Source organism: Peromyscus leucopus, chromosome 3 (assembly GCF_004664715.2).
Source record: "Peromyscus leucopus breed LL Stock chromosome 3, UCI_PerLeu_2.1, whole genome shotgun sequence".
NCBI lineage: Eukaryota > Metazoa > Chordata > Mammalia > Rodentia > Cricetidae > Peromyscus > Peromyscus leucopus.
Window position 1 is genome coordinate 79,018,134 of NC_051065.1, and position 16,124 is coordinate 79,034,257.

At 37.9% G+C, this 16,124-nt stretch overlaps 1 protein-coding gene across 1 annotated transcript in view; it reads left to right on the top strand.

Annotated features, from left to right (window-relative positions):
- The window catches only part of Ccser1 (coiled-coil serine rich protein 1), a 1,130,812-nt gene that overhangs the window by 427,890 nt on the left and 686,798 nt on the right, over positions 1 to 16,124 (top strand). Inside the window, 1 exon segment of the mRNA XM_028889267.1 lies at positions 12,360 to 12,434. Coding sequence (XP_028745100.1) covers positions 12,360 to 12,434 — 75 coding nt within the window.

Below are 16,124 nucleotides of genomic sequence, written 5' to 3' on the forward strand. Positions count from 1 at the left end.
AACATATAAAATATTTGTGTGTCATCATTAAGTGATCTGTCTTTCTTACTACATCATATGGCTAAGGGCAAGCCTGCTAACATCTGGCCAGATGAAAGAGGATAATAACCTAATATGAGAACAGAAAAGTCTGATATGTATTTAATACTGGCTGAATGGTGGCATGAATAAATCAATTTTCATGAGCAAAAAGAAAATTATTAAGAAAAATAGTTTACTTGTGTTATAGGAACCAAAATTGTTTTATATATTTTAGCAGTCGTCACACCAATTATAAAAGTCTAATGAAGTGAGTATGTATTTCTATGTAATTTTGTGGCTATGATAATATGTCCTTAACATTAACACATTTAGGGGCCATTTAGGTATCATTATTATTTTGAACCTAAAAGGCTTGAAAATGAAAATATTTCACTTATTCACACATCTGTTTTTACAGAAAGTGGTTTAACCCAGTTGATCATGTTTACTTTGGGAAATCCTTTTAAGCAAACTTTAATCCCACAAGACAGATCCATTGATCATGCTTTCAGGGGCTACCTAATTAATGGATCTGTGCTATGATATTATGGCATTCAATAAATATTAATAATGTGATCTCACTCTACTGAGCACCTTCAAATGGTCTAAATAAATAGATTATTTTATATGGCTCTAGCTCTTCCTTCAGCCATCCCACGTGGAACATGAAAGCATGCAAATGAATCGAAGGTCAGCATTTCAGAGTGATCCTTAGTAAAGGCTAGGGGTGGAGGACATTACACATCCAAATGAAATGTCCTAACAAAGTTTATTTTTTTTATTAAAAGTATAAAGTCCAGTAAAACTTAGAAGTTTAGAACATAATGGCTATTCTGCATTATAGCCCCAAGTTGTCTGACTGTACTGCTGTAGAGCTATTCTTTAATAAACTATTGGTCTCAGAATAGTTTGGGAATTACAGGGACATTACAAAGATACTGTTGAGAATACAATGTGTGTTCTTAGCCTATCCACATACTTCTATCCTACTTAAGTGGAGGGCAGTACTTCAGTTAATGGTGATGCATGACTGTTAGTATAACTGTACAGTCCACTCCAAATTCAACCATTTCCCCTAATAGCCTTTTTCTTAAAACTGATATTGCCCAGGATACCATATGGCAATTGATCATCACATCTTCCTACAAACATGATCTATGAAAGTTTCTCAGACCCTCTTGTTCTTATTCATATTGTTTGTATGTATAAACATGCATCAATTCTTTTACAGATTATCTCTCATTCATTTTTGTTTAGTTATTTTCTTATGATTAAATGGATTTCTTTTGGATGAGGGTGAGAATATCCTATTGTCACTTATCAAGGGGTGAAGATCATTTGTGTGATGCTGATCTCGGTCACTTGGCTAAGACAGGGCTTTCCAGGTTCCTGCACTGACAGATCACAGCCCTCCTTCATTGTGTTTTCTTCTGAAAGCCATCCCTGAAGATGTAATGTATGTGGTCATGTGGTACTAAGTCCTACTCCTTGAAAAAGAAATACTACCTACATAAATTGTTTGTGATATTCCTCTATGAGTGTTTGTCTTTTCTCACCCATTTGTGTATTTGATCATTGACTTATTCTGTGTGCAGCCCTGGTTTGAAGGCTTTTGGAAATACCTCAACACTATGTCACTTGTTACTTAGTTCACTCCATCTTTGGCATTTGGGATCTGTTTCATTTCGGCTGGGATTCTTTTTAGTTTACTCTGCATGTTTTGTTTTGTGAGTACTCCCTTACTTCCTAACACAAAACTTTCTAGAGGCCTCTATGCTATATCATGACCAAGTCATCCATTTCTCTAGGAAGTCCTTGTTCCTTTTAACAGAACAAACCAAGATTTATAAAGTCTGTGCTATTAGGAACATGTTATTGAATTATTATACTTATAAAAATTCTCTTATTTGAAGTGAAGGAAAAGTACCTTCTTCATTTAAGGCAAAAGAGTATTTGCAAGTGGACTTAATATAAAATTTCATGCTATGCTATACAAATAGCATATACAGAAATTCTATACTTAATACAATGATAAGATCCAGTAAAAGACACTTGTGAATCAGCTAAGAGCTATTACTGTTGAGAAGAATAGAAGGACATTATGTTACTCGGTGCTGCTAAAGTAAGTTCATGTTTGTATTCCTCATAAGTAGAATTCTAAAGCTGAGACATTGCAGACTTAAAAGTCAGCACAGGTTGCTGTTTAGTTAGTCCTGTGTCTTTCTTTTCATCTTCCTTCTGCTATAGTGAAGTGTGCCGAGCGCCACAGCCTCAGTTTGTTTTGCCTAATATCAAGTAGACAGCATTAGTTGAACAGGACTGCATTTCCAGGCAAACATTTTAACTCTCTATCAGAACACAGGGTAGAGCATTTCACAAAACTGTTTTCTGAAATTAAACTTGGAAAAAATTATTATAGCAAAAAAGGTCTTTTTCCATGCTCATGGTTTATTTGGGGAGGCCACTGACTAGGATTTGCAAAGCCTACTTTTTACTTTTCTTTTTGTTGTTGTGTGCTTAGGAAATCTTCTCACAAAGTAGCTTAGGCTTGCCTTGAATCTGCAATTATACTCCTCAGATTCCTGAGAACTTGGATTCCAGTTTTGCACCAGCATGCCCACCTCAGTTTTATTTGTTTCTTTTGGACTTGGGTTTTAGCTAGCTTTAGTTCAACACATGCACAAAACAAATGTGTACTTGCTTTTCTTACCAACATTGATGGCTTTACTAATCCTGACTTCTATGCTGGTCATCAGAGCAGATTTTAGGGTGAGAGTTTGAGGTCAGGAGAGGATATGTCAGAGTTAGGATTTAGAAAGACCATGTACATGCCCAGCCTCTATTAAAAAGATAAGGTGTGTGAACAAGGTAGGTGTGTGTGTGTGTGTGTGTGTGTGTGTGTGTGTGTGATACACACACACACACACACACACACACACACAAGCTGGCACATATATGGAGGTCAGACATCAACTTTATCTTGTTCCTTCCACCACGTGTATCCCTGTGGGGCATTCACCCACCACCCCCACAGTCCCCCAGAGCTTTCTTGAGGAAATATTAGATAGAAGGATTTATTGCGGAGAATCTTGCAGAGATAAACAGATAGAAAATAAAGAATAGCCTTAAGAGGGCCTGGAACCTTTTCCAATGGGCCCCGACTGTCTCTGCCCCAGGGTTTTTATAGAGATGCCAAGGGGTGGAGCAAAGGACATCCTCCCCCAGCACAGCCAAGTGCAGACCATCTCAGACACCTGCACTCAGGCCTGTGGTCCTCATCATCCTCTATGCGGACCTGCTGAGTAAAGCCACGATGAACCCGAGAACAGGCTCACACATATCCTAGCGATTAATGTCACACCATGACATTTTGTGGCAAGTTCTCTTAACCACTGAGCCGTCTTGCCAGTCCAAAGTGGCTTGATACACCATCTGCCCTTGTGCATCTTCTCTGCACATATAGAATGTGCCTCCTGATCAATAAGAAGCTGGAATCAAGTTCTAGTCATTGTTCTCCCACAGTCACATGCTTGCATTAGATCTGTTGGCAACTGCCTTGCCTATAGGAGATCTGACTCTCAACATACCAAAATGGAGTTAAAACATCTATAACTACTTGAAGTAGATTTTATTCTAGCAAAGGCATTAAAGAAGAGAATAATATTTCTTACCTGTCTCTAACAATTTTATCTAAAGCATCCTTTTCTAATTTGTATGTCTTTTTAGTGTCAAAGACATGTCAATATGTCAGTGTAAAAGACCCAGTCTGCGAGACATAGATACATTGCTTCTCCTGTAACCTCTGCCTCTTTCCTGCTCAGTCCCACCTCAGACTTTCATTTCTTCTGAGAACTGTCTGCTCAGAAGTTTCCACAATGAGAAGAGATTTGTCTGTTTTATATCTGTATTTACAATATATATATATATATATATTAATTCAGCTAAGATTTCCTTTCTCCTTTGATACAATCATAAACAGACATTATTTTTACTATTTCACTTGTTACAGATAAAGTGGAGTTAAGATATATAATGGGAAAAATTGATTATACCATCTATGAATCCTTGTTAAAATAAAAAATTAATCTGTGAAAACATTGGGCTAGAATTGATGTGATATAAAGATTGGGGTAGTTTGCTATTCAATACACATGGAAAGACCAGAAAAACATTTCCAAAAGTGATTCCTGTATTTATTTCTTCCTAGGCATAATCTCTGGAAATGAAAAGTCAATAAATAAAAAGAAAAGATACTATATAGTTTCTGTGAACATTAAGTAGTACCAAGACTCCTAATCTGAAACAGGAAGCATTTGAGCCATAAGGAGTAACTGGGAAAGACAAACAGAATGGGAAAATCCAGTTCTTTTTAATATTTTGTTTTAAAAGGTCAGATATGGAACAAAACTGGGTAAAATCAGGGCTGAAAACTTATGTGACATAGGATGAAACAAGAAAGAAGTCAATAGTGGCAAACAGCATCTCCTAGCTGGATGCACAGGTACACGAAGGAACAACACAAGCTGCTGAAATGCTTTATGGTTTGATTTTTGTGATGGTTTTACATGTGACTATATTTGTCAAGCTCAGATAAACACAAAACTTGCCCTAAGAGAAAACTTGCAATTTAGTGTATGTTAGTTGGCTTCTCTTGTAGCAAAATATTTAAGTCAATCAACTTAGAAAGACAAAGGTTTATTTGGCTTGTAATCCAGAAGGTTTCAGCAATTGGTCAGGCAGTATATCATGATGGAAATATACTATAGGGAACACAGCTGACATCTTAGTGGATGGAGAATGAGAGAGACCGCAAGGATTAAGAGTCAGGTTCCGTGAGTCCAGGGTCATGGCTCCATGTCACTGGAAGAATTCTAACTAGGCAACATCACTGAAAGCTTTCACCATCCCCCTAAAGCAACATAGGTTAGGGACCATGCGTGCCAGGTGGTACATATACACATGGTAATTTAGAGGAGCTGTAGTCTGAAAGCAGCATTAACTGAGTAGTCTAAAGTCTCTCTAAGATTAGACAAGTGATAAAACTCCAGAGACGAGGATGCAGGAGTAAGGGGCAGTGTTGGCCAGAATGTCTCCAAAGTGCTCCAAGGGAATACTTGTCTACTTGCAGCCACCTAACACAAAGATCATACAAAACTTTAAGCTCAGTGTATAGAAAAGCAAAAGAGAAGATCACCTGCAGAATTAGAAATAGGAAGTCAAATTTGGGCAAAATAATCTAAAGGCAGGAAAAATGTTATAGTATGAACTCTCTTTGGTGTTCAAAGAGTGTGCTTCTTTATTGGACTTAGAACTAGATATGCAAGTGAATGACACCTATGAGCATTAGGACAGACTTTTTGGGACACACCATAACATCTAGAGCTACCATCAGTGCTTAAGGAAGCAAAAGTGTGTGGCCTGAAACAAAGGAGATCCTGTCTGTGGGGATTTTTGCTTCTTTGGGAATACACCTCCTTTATATGTCCATGGAATTCTTGAGCTATTTCCAAAGTCTAAAATACAGCCAAAGCACAGGAAGGTCTATTTCTAACAAACTATCTTTATAACAACAATGTGAGTATATATGGTAACCTTTAAAAATGTAAAAAGCAATATGAAGTGTTTTATATTTTGTGAATTTGTATCTTACTAGGCAATTGTATTAATATCACAGTGTTTGAATGAAAGGGCAAACTAATTAAGGTTTGAAGTATTGATACTTACCTCCAAAGAGTTTTGATATAATTTTATTTAAAGAGTAAACATGCCCAAATGACATCTGAATTGCAAGTCACTGAAAAGAATTTCACAAACAGTAAGATAAAAATGAAAAAAAAATACTTGCCTTTGTTATGTTGTTCTCATTTTAATATTTGAGTGTAGTTCATTAGATTTTTTTCCATTTAAGATTGAATCCTTTCTTAAAATAATTATGCCAAGATTTTTTTTAAGAGTAATAGAGCTAAAGTGTCATGATATGAGTTGAATTTTACAGTTAAGGCAGAACAGAGCTCTGCCAAGAATCAATCTCCCCCAAGATCCAGCTATACCACTCCTGGGCATATACCCAAGAAATGCTCAGTCATACCACAAGAGCACTTGCTCAGCTATGTTCATATCAGCATTGTTTGTAATAGCCAAAACCTGGAAACAACCTAGATGCCCTGAATGGATAAATAAATTATGGCACATATACACAATGGAATACTACTCAGCAGAGAAAAACAATGACATTATGAGGTTTGCAGGCAAATGGATGGATCTAGAAAAAAATCATCCTGAGTGAGGTAACCCAGACTCAGAAAGACAAATATGGTATGTACTCAATCATAGGAGGATGCTAGAGGTGGAACAAGGATGACTGGACTGCTACTCACATCACCAGGGAGGCTACCTAGAAAACAGGACCCCAAGAAAGACACAAGGATCGCCCAATGATGGAGAAATGGCTGAGATCTACATGAACAACCTGGACAAGAGTGGGAGTAATGAAGGGCAATGGTCGAGGGAAAGAGAGCTTGGGGGAGCGGGAGATCCCAGCTGTATCAAGAACAGAGAGGGAGAACAAGGAATAGGAGACCATGGTAAATGAAGACCACATGAGAAAAGGAAGAAACAAAGTGTTAAAGAGGCCCACAGAAATCCACAAAGATACCCCCACAAAAGACTGCTGGCAATGGTCGAGAGACAGCCGGGACTGACCTACTCTGGTGATGGGATGGCCAAACCCCCTAATAGTTGTGCCAGAAACCCCATCCAAGGACTGAGGAATCTGGATGCAGAGATCCACGGCCAGGCCCCAGGTGGAGCTCCAGGAATCCAACTGGCAAGAAAGAGCAGGGTTTGTATGAGCGAGAATTGTTGAGACCAAGATTGGAAAAAGCACAGGAACAAATATACAAACGAAAGGAAACACATGAACTATGAACCAATAGCTGAGGAGCCCCCAACTGGATCAGGCCCTCCGGATAAATAAGACAGTTGATTAGCTTGATCTACTTGGGAGGCATCTAGACAGTGGGACCGGGTCCTGTCTTCAGTTCATGAATTGGCAGTTTGGAACCTGGGGCTTATACAGGGACACTTGGCTCACCCTGGGAGGAGGGGGACTGGTCCTGCCTGCACTGAATCTACCAGGTTGAACTCAATCCTGGGGGAGTCTTTGCCCTGGAGGAGATGGGAATGGGGGTGGGCTGGGGAGAAGGTGGGGGGTGGGCATGGGAGGGGGGAGAACAAGGGAATCCGTGGATGATATGTAAAACTAAATTTAATAAATAAATTTAAAAAATGAAAAAAAAATACTTGCCTTTGTTATGTTGTTCTCATTTTAATATTTGAGTGTAGTTCATTAGATTTTTTCCATTTAAGATTGAATCCTTCCTTAAAATAATTATGCCAAGATTTTTTAAGAGTAATAGAGCTAAAGTATCATGATATGAGTTGAATTTTACAGCTAAGGCAGAACAGAGCTCTCACTATGAATGCCATCCAAGTGTCAGTGACACTGAAGCAAAGCTTTGAGCTTGCCTTTGAGAGCTGAGAAATTTGCACACTGACTTCAGGCAAGGCCTGGGAGACCGCACTCCTTGAAAAAGTCTGCTGTATGGCTTGATTCTCAATTCACTGTCTTATGGGATTTCAAGAACTATTTATATGGTGTATGATCCAGACATCTCCATCCTCACAGCAGTAACAAGTACAGACCCTCCAAGACAGGTATCAGAAATTCCATTTTCTACAAGCTGTTCTAACAGCTCAGAGTCACATTTTTCATAACTTTTTACTAAATTCTGTAAAAATTTTCACTCGTTTCTTATGTTAGAATTACGAATTAAATTGGTTAGTAGAAGAAACTTTTTCTCTCATAGAATAGAATCAGAAAAATTTGTAACTCATAATATTTCCTGGGGTGTCCTATAGTCAGACGATTTCACAATTACTATTTCCTGGGTTTTGATTGATTAGTAGCTTAGCAGCTTTAAATAAATTTAAAAGTTAAAAATAGCTACAACTTTTTAACGTGTTGTTCAGTTTTTATGTAAAGTCCTTCTGAGTCATGTAACTCACTTAAGTGCAGTGTGTTTCACAGAACATTATGCTGAAGGTCTTAGTTGGTGTTTATACTTCTTTTCCTTGGTCTCCAGACTAGAAAAACAGAAGAAATATTTTAATCCATATTTATAATGTATTTACTTCATTGTGAACATTAATAAGTAATTAAAATTACTTTAAAAACCAAAAAAAAAAAAAAAAAAAAAAAAAAAAGCCGGGCAGTGGTGGCCCACGCCTTTAATCCCAGCACTCGGGAGGCAGAGCCAGGCAGATCTCTGAGAGTTCGAGGCCAGCCTGGACTACCAAGTGAGTTCCAGGAAAAGGTGCAAAGCTACACAGAGAAACCCTGTCTCGAAAAACAAAAAACAAAAACAAAAATAAATAAATAAAATTACTTTAAATAGAAGGAAGAAAGTGTTACATCTACCATTCTTTGAGCATATTCCTTTATATGTACTAAAGCCATTTTTGCTCATCAAACCATGCCAATTAATTCTTTTGCTTTCATCTTTATGGCAAGTTTTCCTATATTTGTGTCCATATATATTTGAAAATCAAATTGAGATATGTAGGTGTCATGGGTAATCTTGTTTATCAACTGGCCTGGCTGGCAAAATGGAACCTCAACTTCAGAACTGCCTCAATTAGATCAGCCCGTGGCCACGTTTGTGGGCATTTACTGGGTTTCAAGGTAATTGATGTAGGAGGTGGAGCCCATTGTAGGAGGTGATGTCCCTTGGCAGTTGGGCCTGGGCTGTATAAGAAAGAAAGAGGTTGCTAGCATGACAGTTAGGGTGTTTGTCCATCCTACCACCAGAGTAGGTCAGTTCGGGCTTTCCCTCTATCATTACCAGTAGTCTATTGTGGAGATATCTTTGTGGATTTCTGGGGACCTCTCTAGCACTTTGCTTCTTCCTATTCTCATGTGGTCTTCATTTATCATGGTCTCCTATTCCTTGTTCTCCCTCTCTGTTCTTGATCCAGCTGGTATCTCCCGGTCCCCTAAACTCTCTTTCCCTCGACCCTGGCTCTTCTTTACCTCTGCTCATATCCAGGTTGCTTATATAGATCTCATCCTTTTCTCTGTCATTGGGCAATCCCTGTGTCTTTCTTGGGGTCCTGTTTTCTAGGTAGCCTCCCTGGAGTTGTGAGTAGCAGTCTAGTCATCTTTGTTTGACATCTAGTATCCTCCAATGAGTGAGTACATACCATGTATGTCTTTCTAAGTCTGGGTTACTTCACTCAGAATAATTTTTTCTAGATCCATCATTTGCCTTCAAACCTCATGATGTCATTGTTTTTCTCTGCTGAGTAGTACTCCATTGTGTATATGTACATTTTATTTATCCATTTTTCAGTTGAAGGGCATCTAGGTTGTGAGCATTGTTGAGACCAAGATTGGAAAAAGCACAGTGACAAAAGCCAAACTAATTGAAACACATGAACTATAAACCAACAGCCAGGGAGCCCACAACTGGATCAGGCCCTCTGGATAAGTGAGACAGTTCATTAGCTTGAACTGTTTGTGAGGCCCCCAGGCAGTGGGACTGGGACCTGTCCTTAGTGCATGAGCTGGCTGTTTGGAACCTGGAGCTTATGCAGGGACACTTTGCTCAGCCTGGGAGGAGGGGACTGGACCTGCCTGGACTGAATCTACTAGGTTGAGCTGAACCCCCAGGGGAGTCTTTGCCCTGGAGGAGATGGGAATGGGAGGTGGGCTGGAAGGGGGAGTGGAAGGGGGAAGAAAGGGAAATCCGTGGCTGATATGTATTATAACTAAATTAAATTATAAAATAAAAATGGAGAAAAAAAATGAAAGAAAGAGGAGCAAGTCAGAGGAAGCAAGCCCCTAGGTAAGCAGCATTCCTCCATGGCCATACTCTCTTCTTTTCTTGCCTGATTCAACTTTTTTGATGATGGACTGCAGCCTGTAACCCAAATATTCTTTCCTTCCCCATGTTGCTTTTGGTCAGTGTTTTATCACAGCAAAAGCAAGCAGACTAAGACAGTGAGTGGGCATGCCTTTTTTCCTGTGTTTTATATGCTTATCTCACTTAGGAAGAGTTCTTCTGAGAAATGCACTAAGAATACATTGAAGCATCTTCTGTTACTTCCTACTCTCAGAAGCTTGGTCTTGCTTTTAGAAGTGAATTATTGATGGCTCCTAACTCATATTTCTTTTAAAAACAAAATTAGTTTAAGGAGTTTTATTAAATTATATAGCATTGTATAATTTATAATATATAAGGAGTTTTATTAAATTATATAGCAATAACATTATAACATTCCAATCATGATCTTTTTTTATTTTGTATAAATGTTTTTAATTTGTTTTTGGGAACTTGAAAGGGCCATTCATAATGAAGGGGAAAGAAATATCTTAGGGGAGGTGAATAGTAGAATAGAGGTGATTATGAATTGGGAAGAATAATGGGGAGGGAGGTTTAGGTGGAGAAAAGGACGTGAGATTAGGGCAGAGGTAGGTTGGGGAAAATAACTAACGCTGAAGCTCTTTGAAAGAGCAAAGTAGAAATCTGCAATTTTATAAGTTGTACATATATGTGTGTATATGTGTGTGTGTTTATATATTCATGTAAATATTTATGTAAATATATTGATATTAAGGGGTTTAATTGAAGTTAACCTACAATGGGAATAGTTCTCCCAGTAGTCACAGATGCCAAGTAAAATGCCTAGCTCCATGCATGGGAACTCTCCTACAAAAAATGAAGACCATTGCTCTTGGTTTTTCATCAGATCTTGGTGGTAAGGTCTTATTGCTAAAAATATCACACACTTTGGACCAAGACCTGGAGAACTTAAGCTGATACTGGCCAGGAAATATCTTCTCTGCTGGCTAGCTGTCATAGTACTGAAAAGTGCTATTCAGACTACTGGGAGACACAAGTCATCAGCAATCTTACTTACTCGTAAACCCTTTAAGCTATAGTAATAACCAGGCTGGCAAGACATGCTCATGTATGTAATAGTGCCACAAATGCTATATGGGTAATCAACCATTTTCTGCTTGAATTTAAGGCCTTCTGTAAAGGAGGAAACTCATGGGCAGTACTGCACAGCTGGCCAAGAACCTATGGCTGGGAACTTAGAGACCCCAGGGGAGAACCTCTATGATTCTGCTAAATAGACAGTATTAAACTTCCCTCCAAATTCATATCTCCATACCCATAGACTTATGTACTTCTCAACCACATCAGAGATTTTTCTTTGTGTAGTGGACAGAATTTAAGGTAGAAACAAACTTATAACTGGTCAAAGTGAGGAGAATAAGTGTGAGTGCATCAGTGGTGTGCTCAGCCACAATTGGAATTTCTGTATCACACCCTCCTTTTCTCAAGGCACAGGGGTTCAAAGATAATAGAAGCCCGATGTTGAGGGAAATCAGGGTGAAATAGTGTCTCTGAAGATGACAAAGCCACTGCATTTATGGACTCAAAGCAGCTGTGCTTGCCTGTGCAAGATCAAGATAGTTAACACGCTAGCACTTCGTGGTGAGTGACTCACAAGCTCCCACCCTTGGCGGAGGAACTTTTGACAATTGATGACGACTGGGGAGTGGGGAGTCCATTTTCTCTAAATGGACTTGGCCCTTGGTAGGTTGCACCTACTTCAGTGCATGGCCCAATACCCATGGACATATGGACAGCACAAGCAGAATTCTGTGGATTATAAAGAAAAAGTAAAAGGACATAAAGTTAGTAGGGAGAGTGGGTGTGAAACATGGAGGAGTTAGAAGGAAGAGAGGAGGGCAAACATAATCAAAGTACATTGTATGCATGCACAAAATTCTCAAATATTTAATAAAATATTATATTTAATAAAGTATGCAAAATAAAAGAAAGGATGTAAATGTCAGGGTCTAGGAATAGGAAGTATAAAAATTTTGTTTCTCTAGTTTCAATTACCTAATTTTATGTGGTTTATATAATGGACATAAGGTAATTACAACAGTTTAAATTCCTACAAAGGGACAAGAATGTGATTCATGTTTAAATATCAGACAAAAAGCCATTGACATGACATTATAATGACTCAGAGTTTTATCTTCAGAGAAGAAATAAATCTGTAAATTAAGTGAAAATGTTACTTATTGCTTAACAGAAAAAGTAGTCATTATATTTAATTAAAATAACCACGTTGAATGTTTTTTTTTTTAAACATACATTTACTTGTTCATCTTAACAAGGAATTTGGGGTTCTCGGTTAGGGATGCTACACATGGTTTCAAGCATGGCATCTTTAACACAAGGGTCCTTTCTTTGCAGAGTGATGTGAGCCCTTCCAGCAGTACCACATCGCTTCCCATCAGCCCTCTCACGGAAGAGCCCCTGCCTTTCAAGGTAAAAGATAACCACACCCCCGAAGACAGTCGTTTTTAGTATTTTAAAGGTTGCAAACAGTTTACATTATATAGTCCTCCACAGACGTGAGGTGAGCTGGTTCATTCTTCTTACTTGGTTGGTTGCCTTAACTTGTTGTACTTCGTCACCCATGAAGTAGAAATCCCCTTCATTCCCTTAAGTGCTGAGATTAGAGTTGTGCATCCCCATGCTAAGATCTCATTCATCTTTACATACAGTACTTGAAGTGTTGTTTTTGTTCCATTATTCAATCGCTATCTAAAGGCTGAAGGTTGGAATATTCATGGAGCAGTTGCCACCTATCATGTCTGCCACTGAGCTGTATTTTTAACAGCTTTTGGTCAATGTGAAGTAGGAAACATGTGTTTGTAGTCATTGGTTTACATGTAATGATCTGCAGTGTTTATTTTACTTATAATGTCTTTAGCAACAGAACTGAATGGTGCAATCATTACAAAACAAAAGTTAACGCTAGGTATGGGTTCATTCCCCTAAAGACATTCTCCGATTTGAGAGTCTATTATATGCACTACAAATAGGGAAATTTTCTCGTTGCCTACTAGGGTTAGGGTTTTAGCCATAGCATGAAAATGAACTGTTTGTGCCAAGAATGTTTGTATATCATTAGTATTATTATAAAGAAGGGCAATCTACAGTAGTTTGGATGAAAAAGTTAAAACGTTGGGATAATACACTTGAATTCAAAGGTTTTTGCAGTTTGCTTTAAAAGTAGAATAATGCATGTTTGAGTGTCTATTAGAATGTTCATTGCGGTTGTATATAAAATTATTATTTCATATTTTGTTCTTTTTCATACAATGGTTGTATGTTATTAAGCCTCATGCTACATATAGGCTGTACAGTGATATCTAGGGCTTCCCTACATTCAGCGTTATGGATAAGCCTTCCATAAAGCTGTCCACTGATAACCTTTACTTTCTATACAAACCTCAGTTGCTTCATGATTAGTTACTGTGGTGGTTTGAAAGAAAATGCCCCACATAGGGAGTGGCACTATTAGAAGTTGTGGCTTGTTGGAATTGATATGGCCTTTTAGGAGGAAGTGTGTCACTCTGGGAGTGGGCTTTGACATCTCCTATGCTCAAGCTATTTCCAGTTGGTACAGAATTCAAATCCTGTTGCCTGCTGATCAAGATATAGAACTTCCAAGATGTAGTGCTCCTTCTCCAACACCATGTCTTTCTGCCTAGCATCTGCCATGATGATAATGGACTAAACCTCTGAACTGTAAGCTAGCCCCAGTAAAATGTTTTCTTTTATAAGAGTTATATGGTCATGGTATCTCTTCACAACAATAAAACCCTAAAACAGTGACAGACTTAGTAAAATTATGAAACTCTCATTTCTGCATCAAAGAATTTGTAAATATTGAGTGGCATCTTGGGGTATAAATGATTTGTCAAACTGACACCACAACTTGTGCTTCCATGTTTAGTATTGTGTGGTATTTTATTCATAGTATGTGGGGCAGAATTCACAGAAGAACCCTCGCTTTGCAAAGATTTAGCTGAATTTTCACTGCATCACCAGAAACCATTTTCTCTTAATATATAGATAAATTACAATGCTAAAACTTAATGTGATTTTTAAGAAAGGTTAAAATGAGCTTTTTTATTCTAGAATCTGCTGATATGAAACTAATGCAAGTACAATTACTCTGTTAGATTATTTGACTGGTTCTAAGAGATCAATACTGTTTTTGAGCTAATGTGTGTAAGTGGTTCTTGAAAGCAATTAAGACTTTTGAGATCCTGGAATATGCAGCATTGGCTTCAAGTGCCCAATATCACATGAAAAAACATGATTTATAGTCTTCAAAAACTTCTCACACTTATTTTATTACCTAAAATTTAATCTTTTTAATAAACAGTAACACTCCAACATTATTTTATCTTTGAAATTTGACATTGCATTAGTGAATAACATATCAATTGTTTATTTTTATATAACAAAATAAGAGAAAATATTTGGGGCAGTACTTTGGTATAAAGTTTGTAATTTCACACATTTTTTATCAAGATATAGAGGGCATTTAGGTACTCTCAATATCATTACATGAAGGTAATCTTGATATTATAACTCCTGTGTGTTTATAACTTGATTCAAATTATGATATTGGACTAAGAAGAAAGCATATTCACTAAAGTGATTCCCCCTGGATTCAATCTCAGAACCAATTTTAAGAAAATCTAGAGATCCATGGAGTGGTGCTATAGATTTCTGGAGAGGTATATTCCAGTTCTGGAGAGGCAAAGACAGGACTATTCCTGAGGATTGATAGCTAATCAACCTAGCCTATGTGTATAACTCCAGACTAATGAGAAACCCTGTCTCAAAGTAAAAAGGTAGACAGTGCCTGAGGCATGACAGCCAAGGATGTCTTCTGGGCTCCACATGTAAATGCACACACATGTAGCTGCATATACATTGTACCAGAATACACACAAACACACACACACACACACACACACACACACACACACACACACACACACACAGAAATACACACACACACACCATATGCCAGCATGCACTAGCATAAATACAAATATGCACACACATGTTTAACAGCATGTACACAAGGGTGTGAATCAGGATATACACACACACACATACATGCACAAATATATTTAACTAACATGGTAATATTTTTTCAAAGGGAGGAATTGGTTTCTTTTACTAATCTAATTACTTGCCAGCAAAAAAAGAGAGAAAAACAAACAAACAAATAATTCCCTCCATCAGTCAACAACACAGCTTTCAGAACTGGAAAAAAATATGGGTTGCTAGGTTACATTTTCTTTTTCTTTCTCCAGGAATGTAGCATGGTCTTTCTTGTGAACATAGACACTGTAAGTTCTGGATTAGTCGGGATTTGGGGGTGTTTTGTCTCAATGACAAATATTGAGGGAAGAAGTTAAGAAGAGGAAAGATGTGTATGGGCTCACAGTTTCAGATACTTTAGTCTGTTGCGGCTGGCTTCATACTTCTTGTCCTATAGTGAAACACAACATCATGAAGGTAACATGCTGTAACTCATTTCTATGCTACTCTGAAGCAGAGAGAGAGGAGTTGTAGGAAGGCCAGGAACAGGATGTACACTTCAAAAGTATATCTTCTGTAGTCAGTTTTCATCTAACTAGTTCCTGCCTTCCACAGTTCCACTCTTCTGTTAGTCTCTGCTTTTTATGGTTGATAAGGCCAGAGCCCACACAGTAATATCCAAAAGTTTTACTAACAGCCTAGATGTCTGTCAGTCTACTCACACTAACAATCAGAGTATAGCACCAGCTTCCTAAACTGTAGTTATTCCAGAACCTAACTTCATCATCAAATATGTAACATTGAGTAAGCAAAGCCACTATGCTTTTGAAAGAACCACATTGCTGGTTGATGGAGGATCTTGCTTTTCTCTTTCCTGCTGAGAAGTGGTTAAATTAGCAAGAAAAATTGCTTCTGTTGTTCATACCTATTTGGGATTAATCAATGACTGCTAGAATTAAAGGAAGATAACTTGTGCCAGCCCAAGTGTGCATCATAGTGACATTTCCTTTTAACATAACTTTAAAATGACATTCTGACTAAATTAACCTTACACGTAGCACCTAAAATAAAGACAAATTGATCGTTATTTTAATACCTAATAGT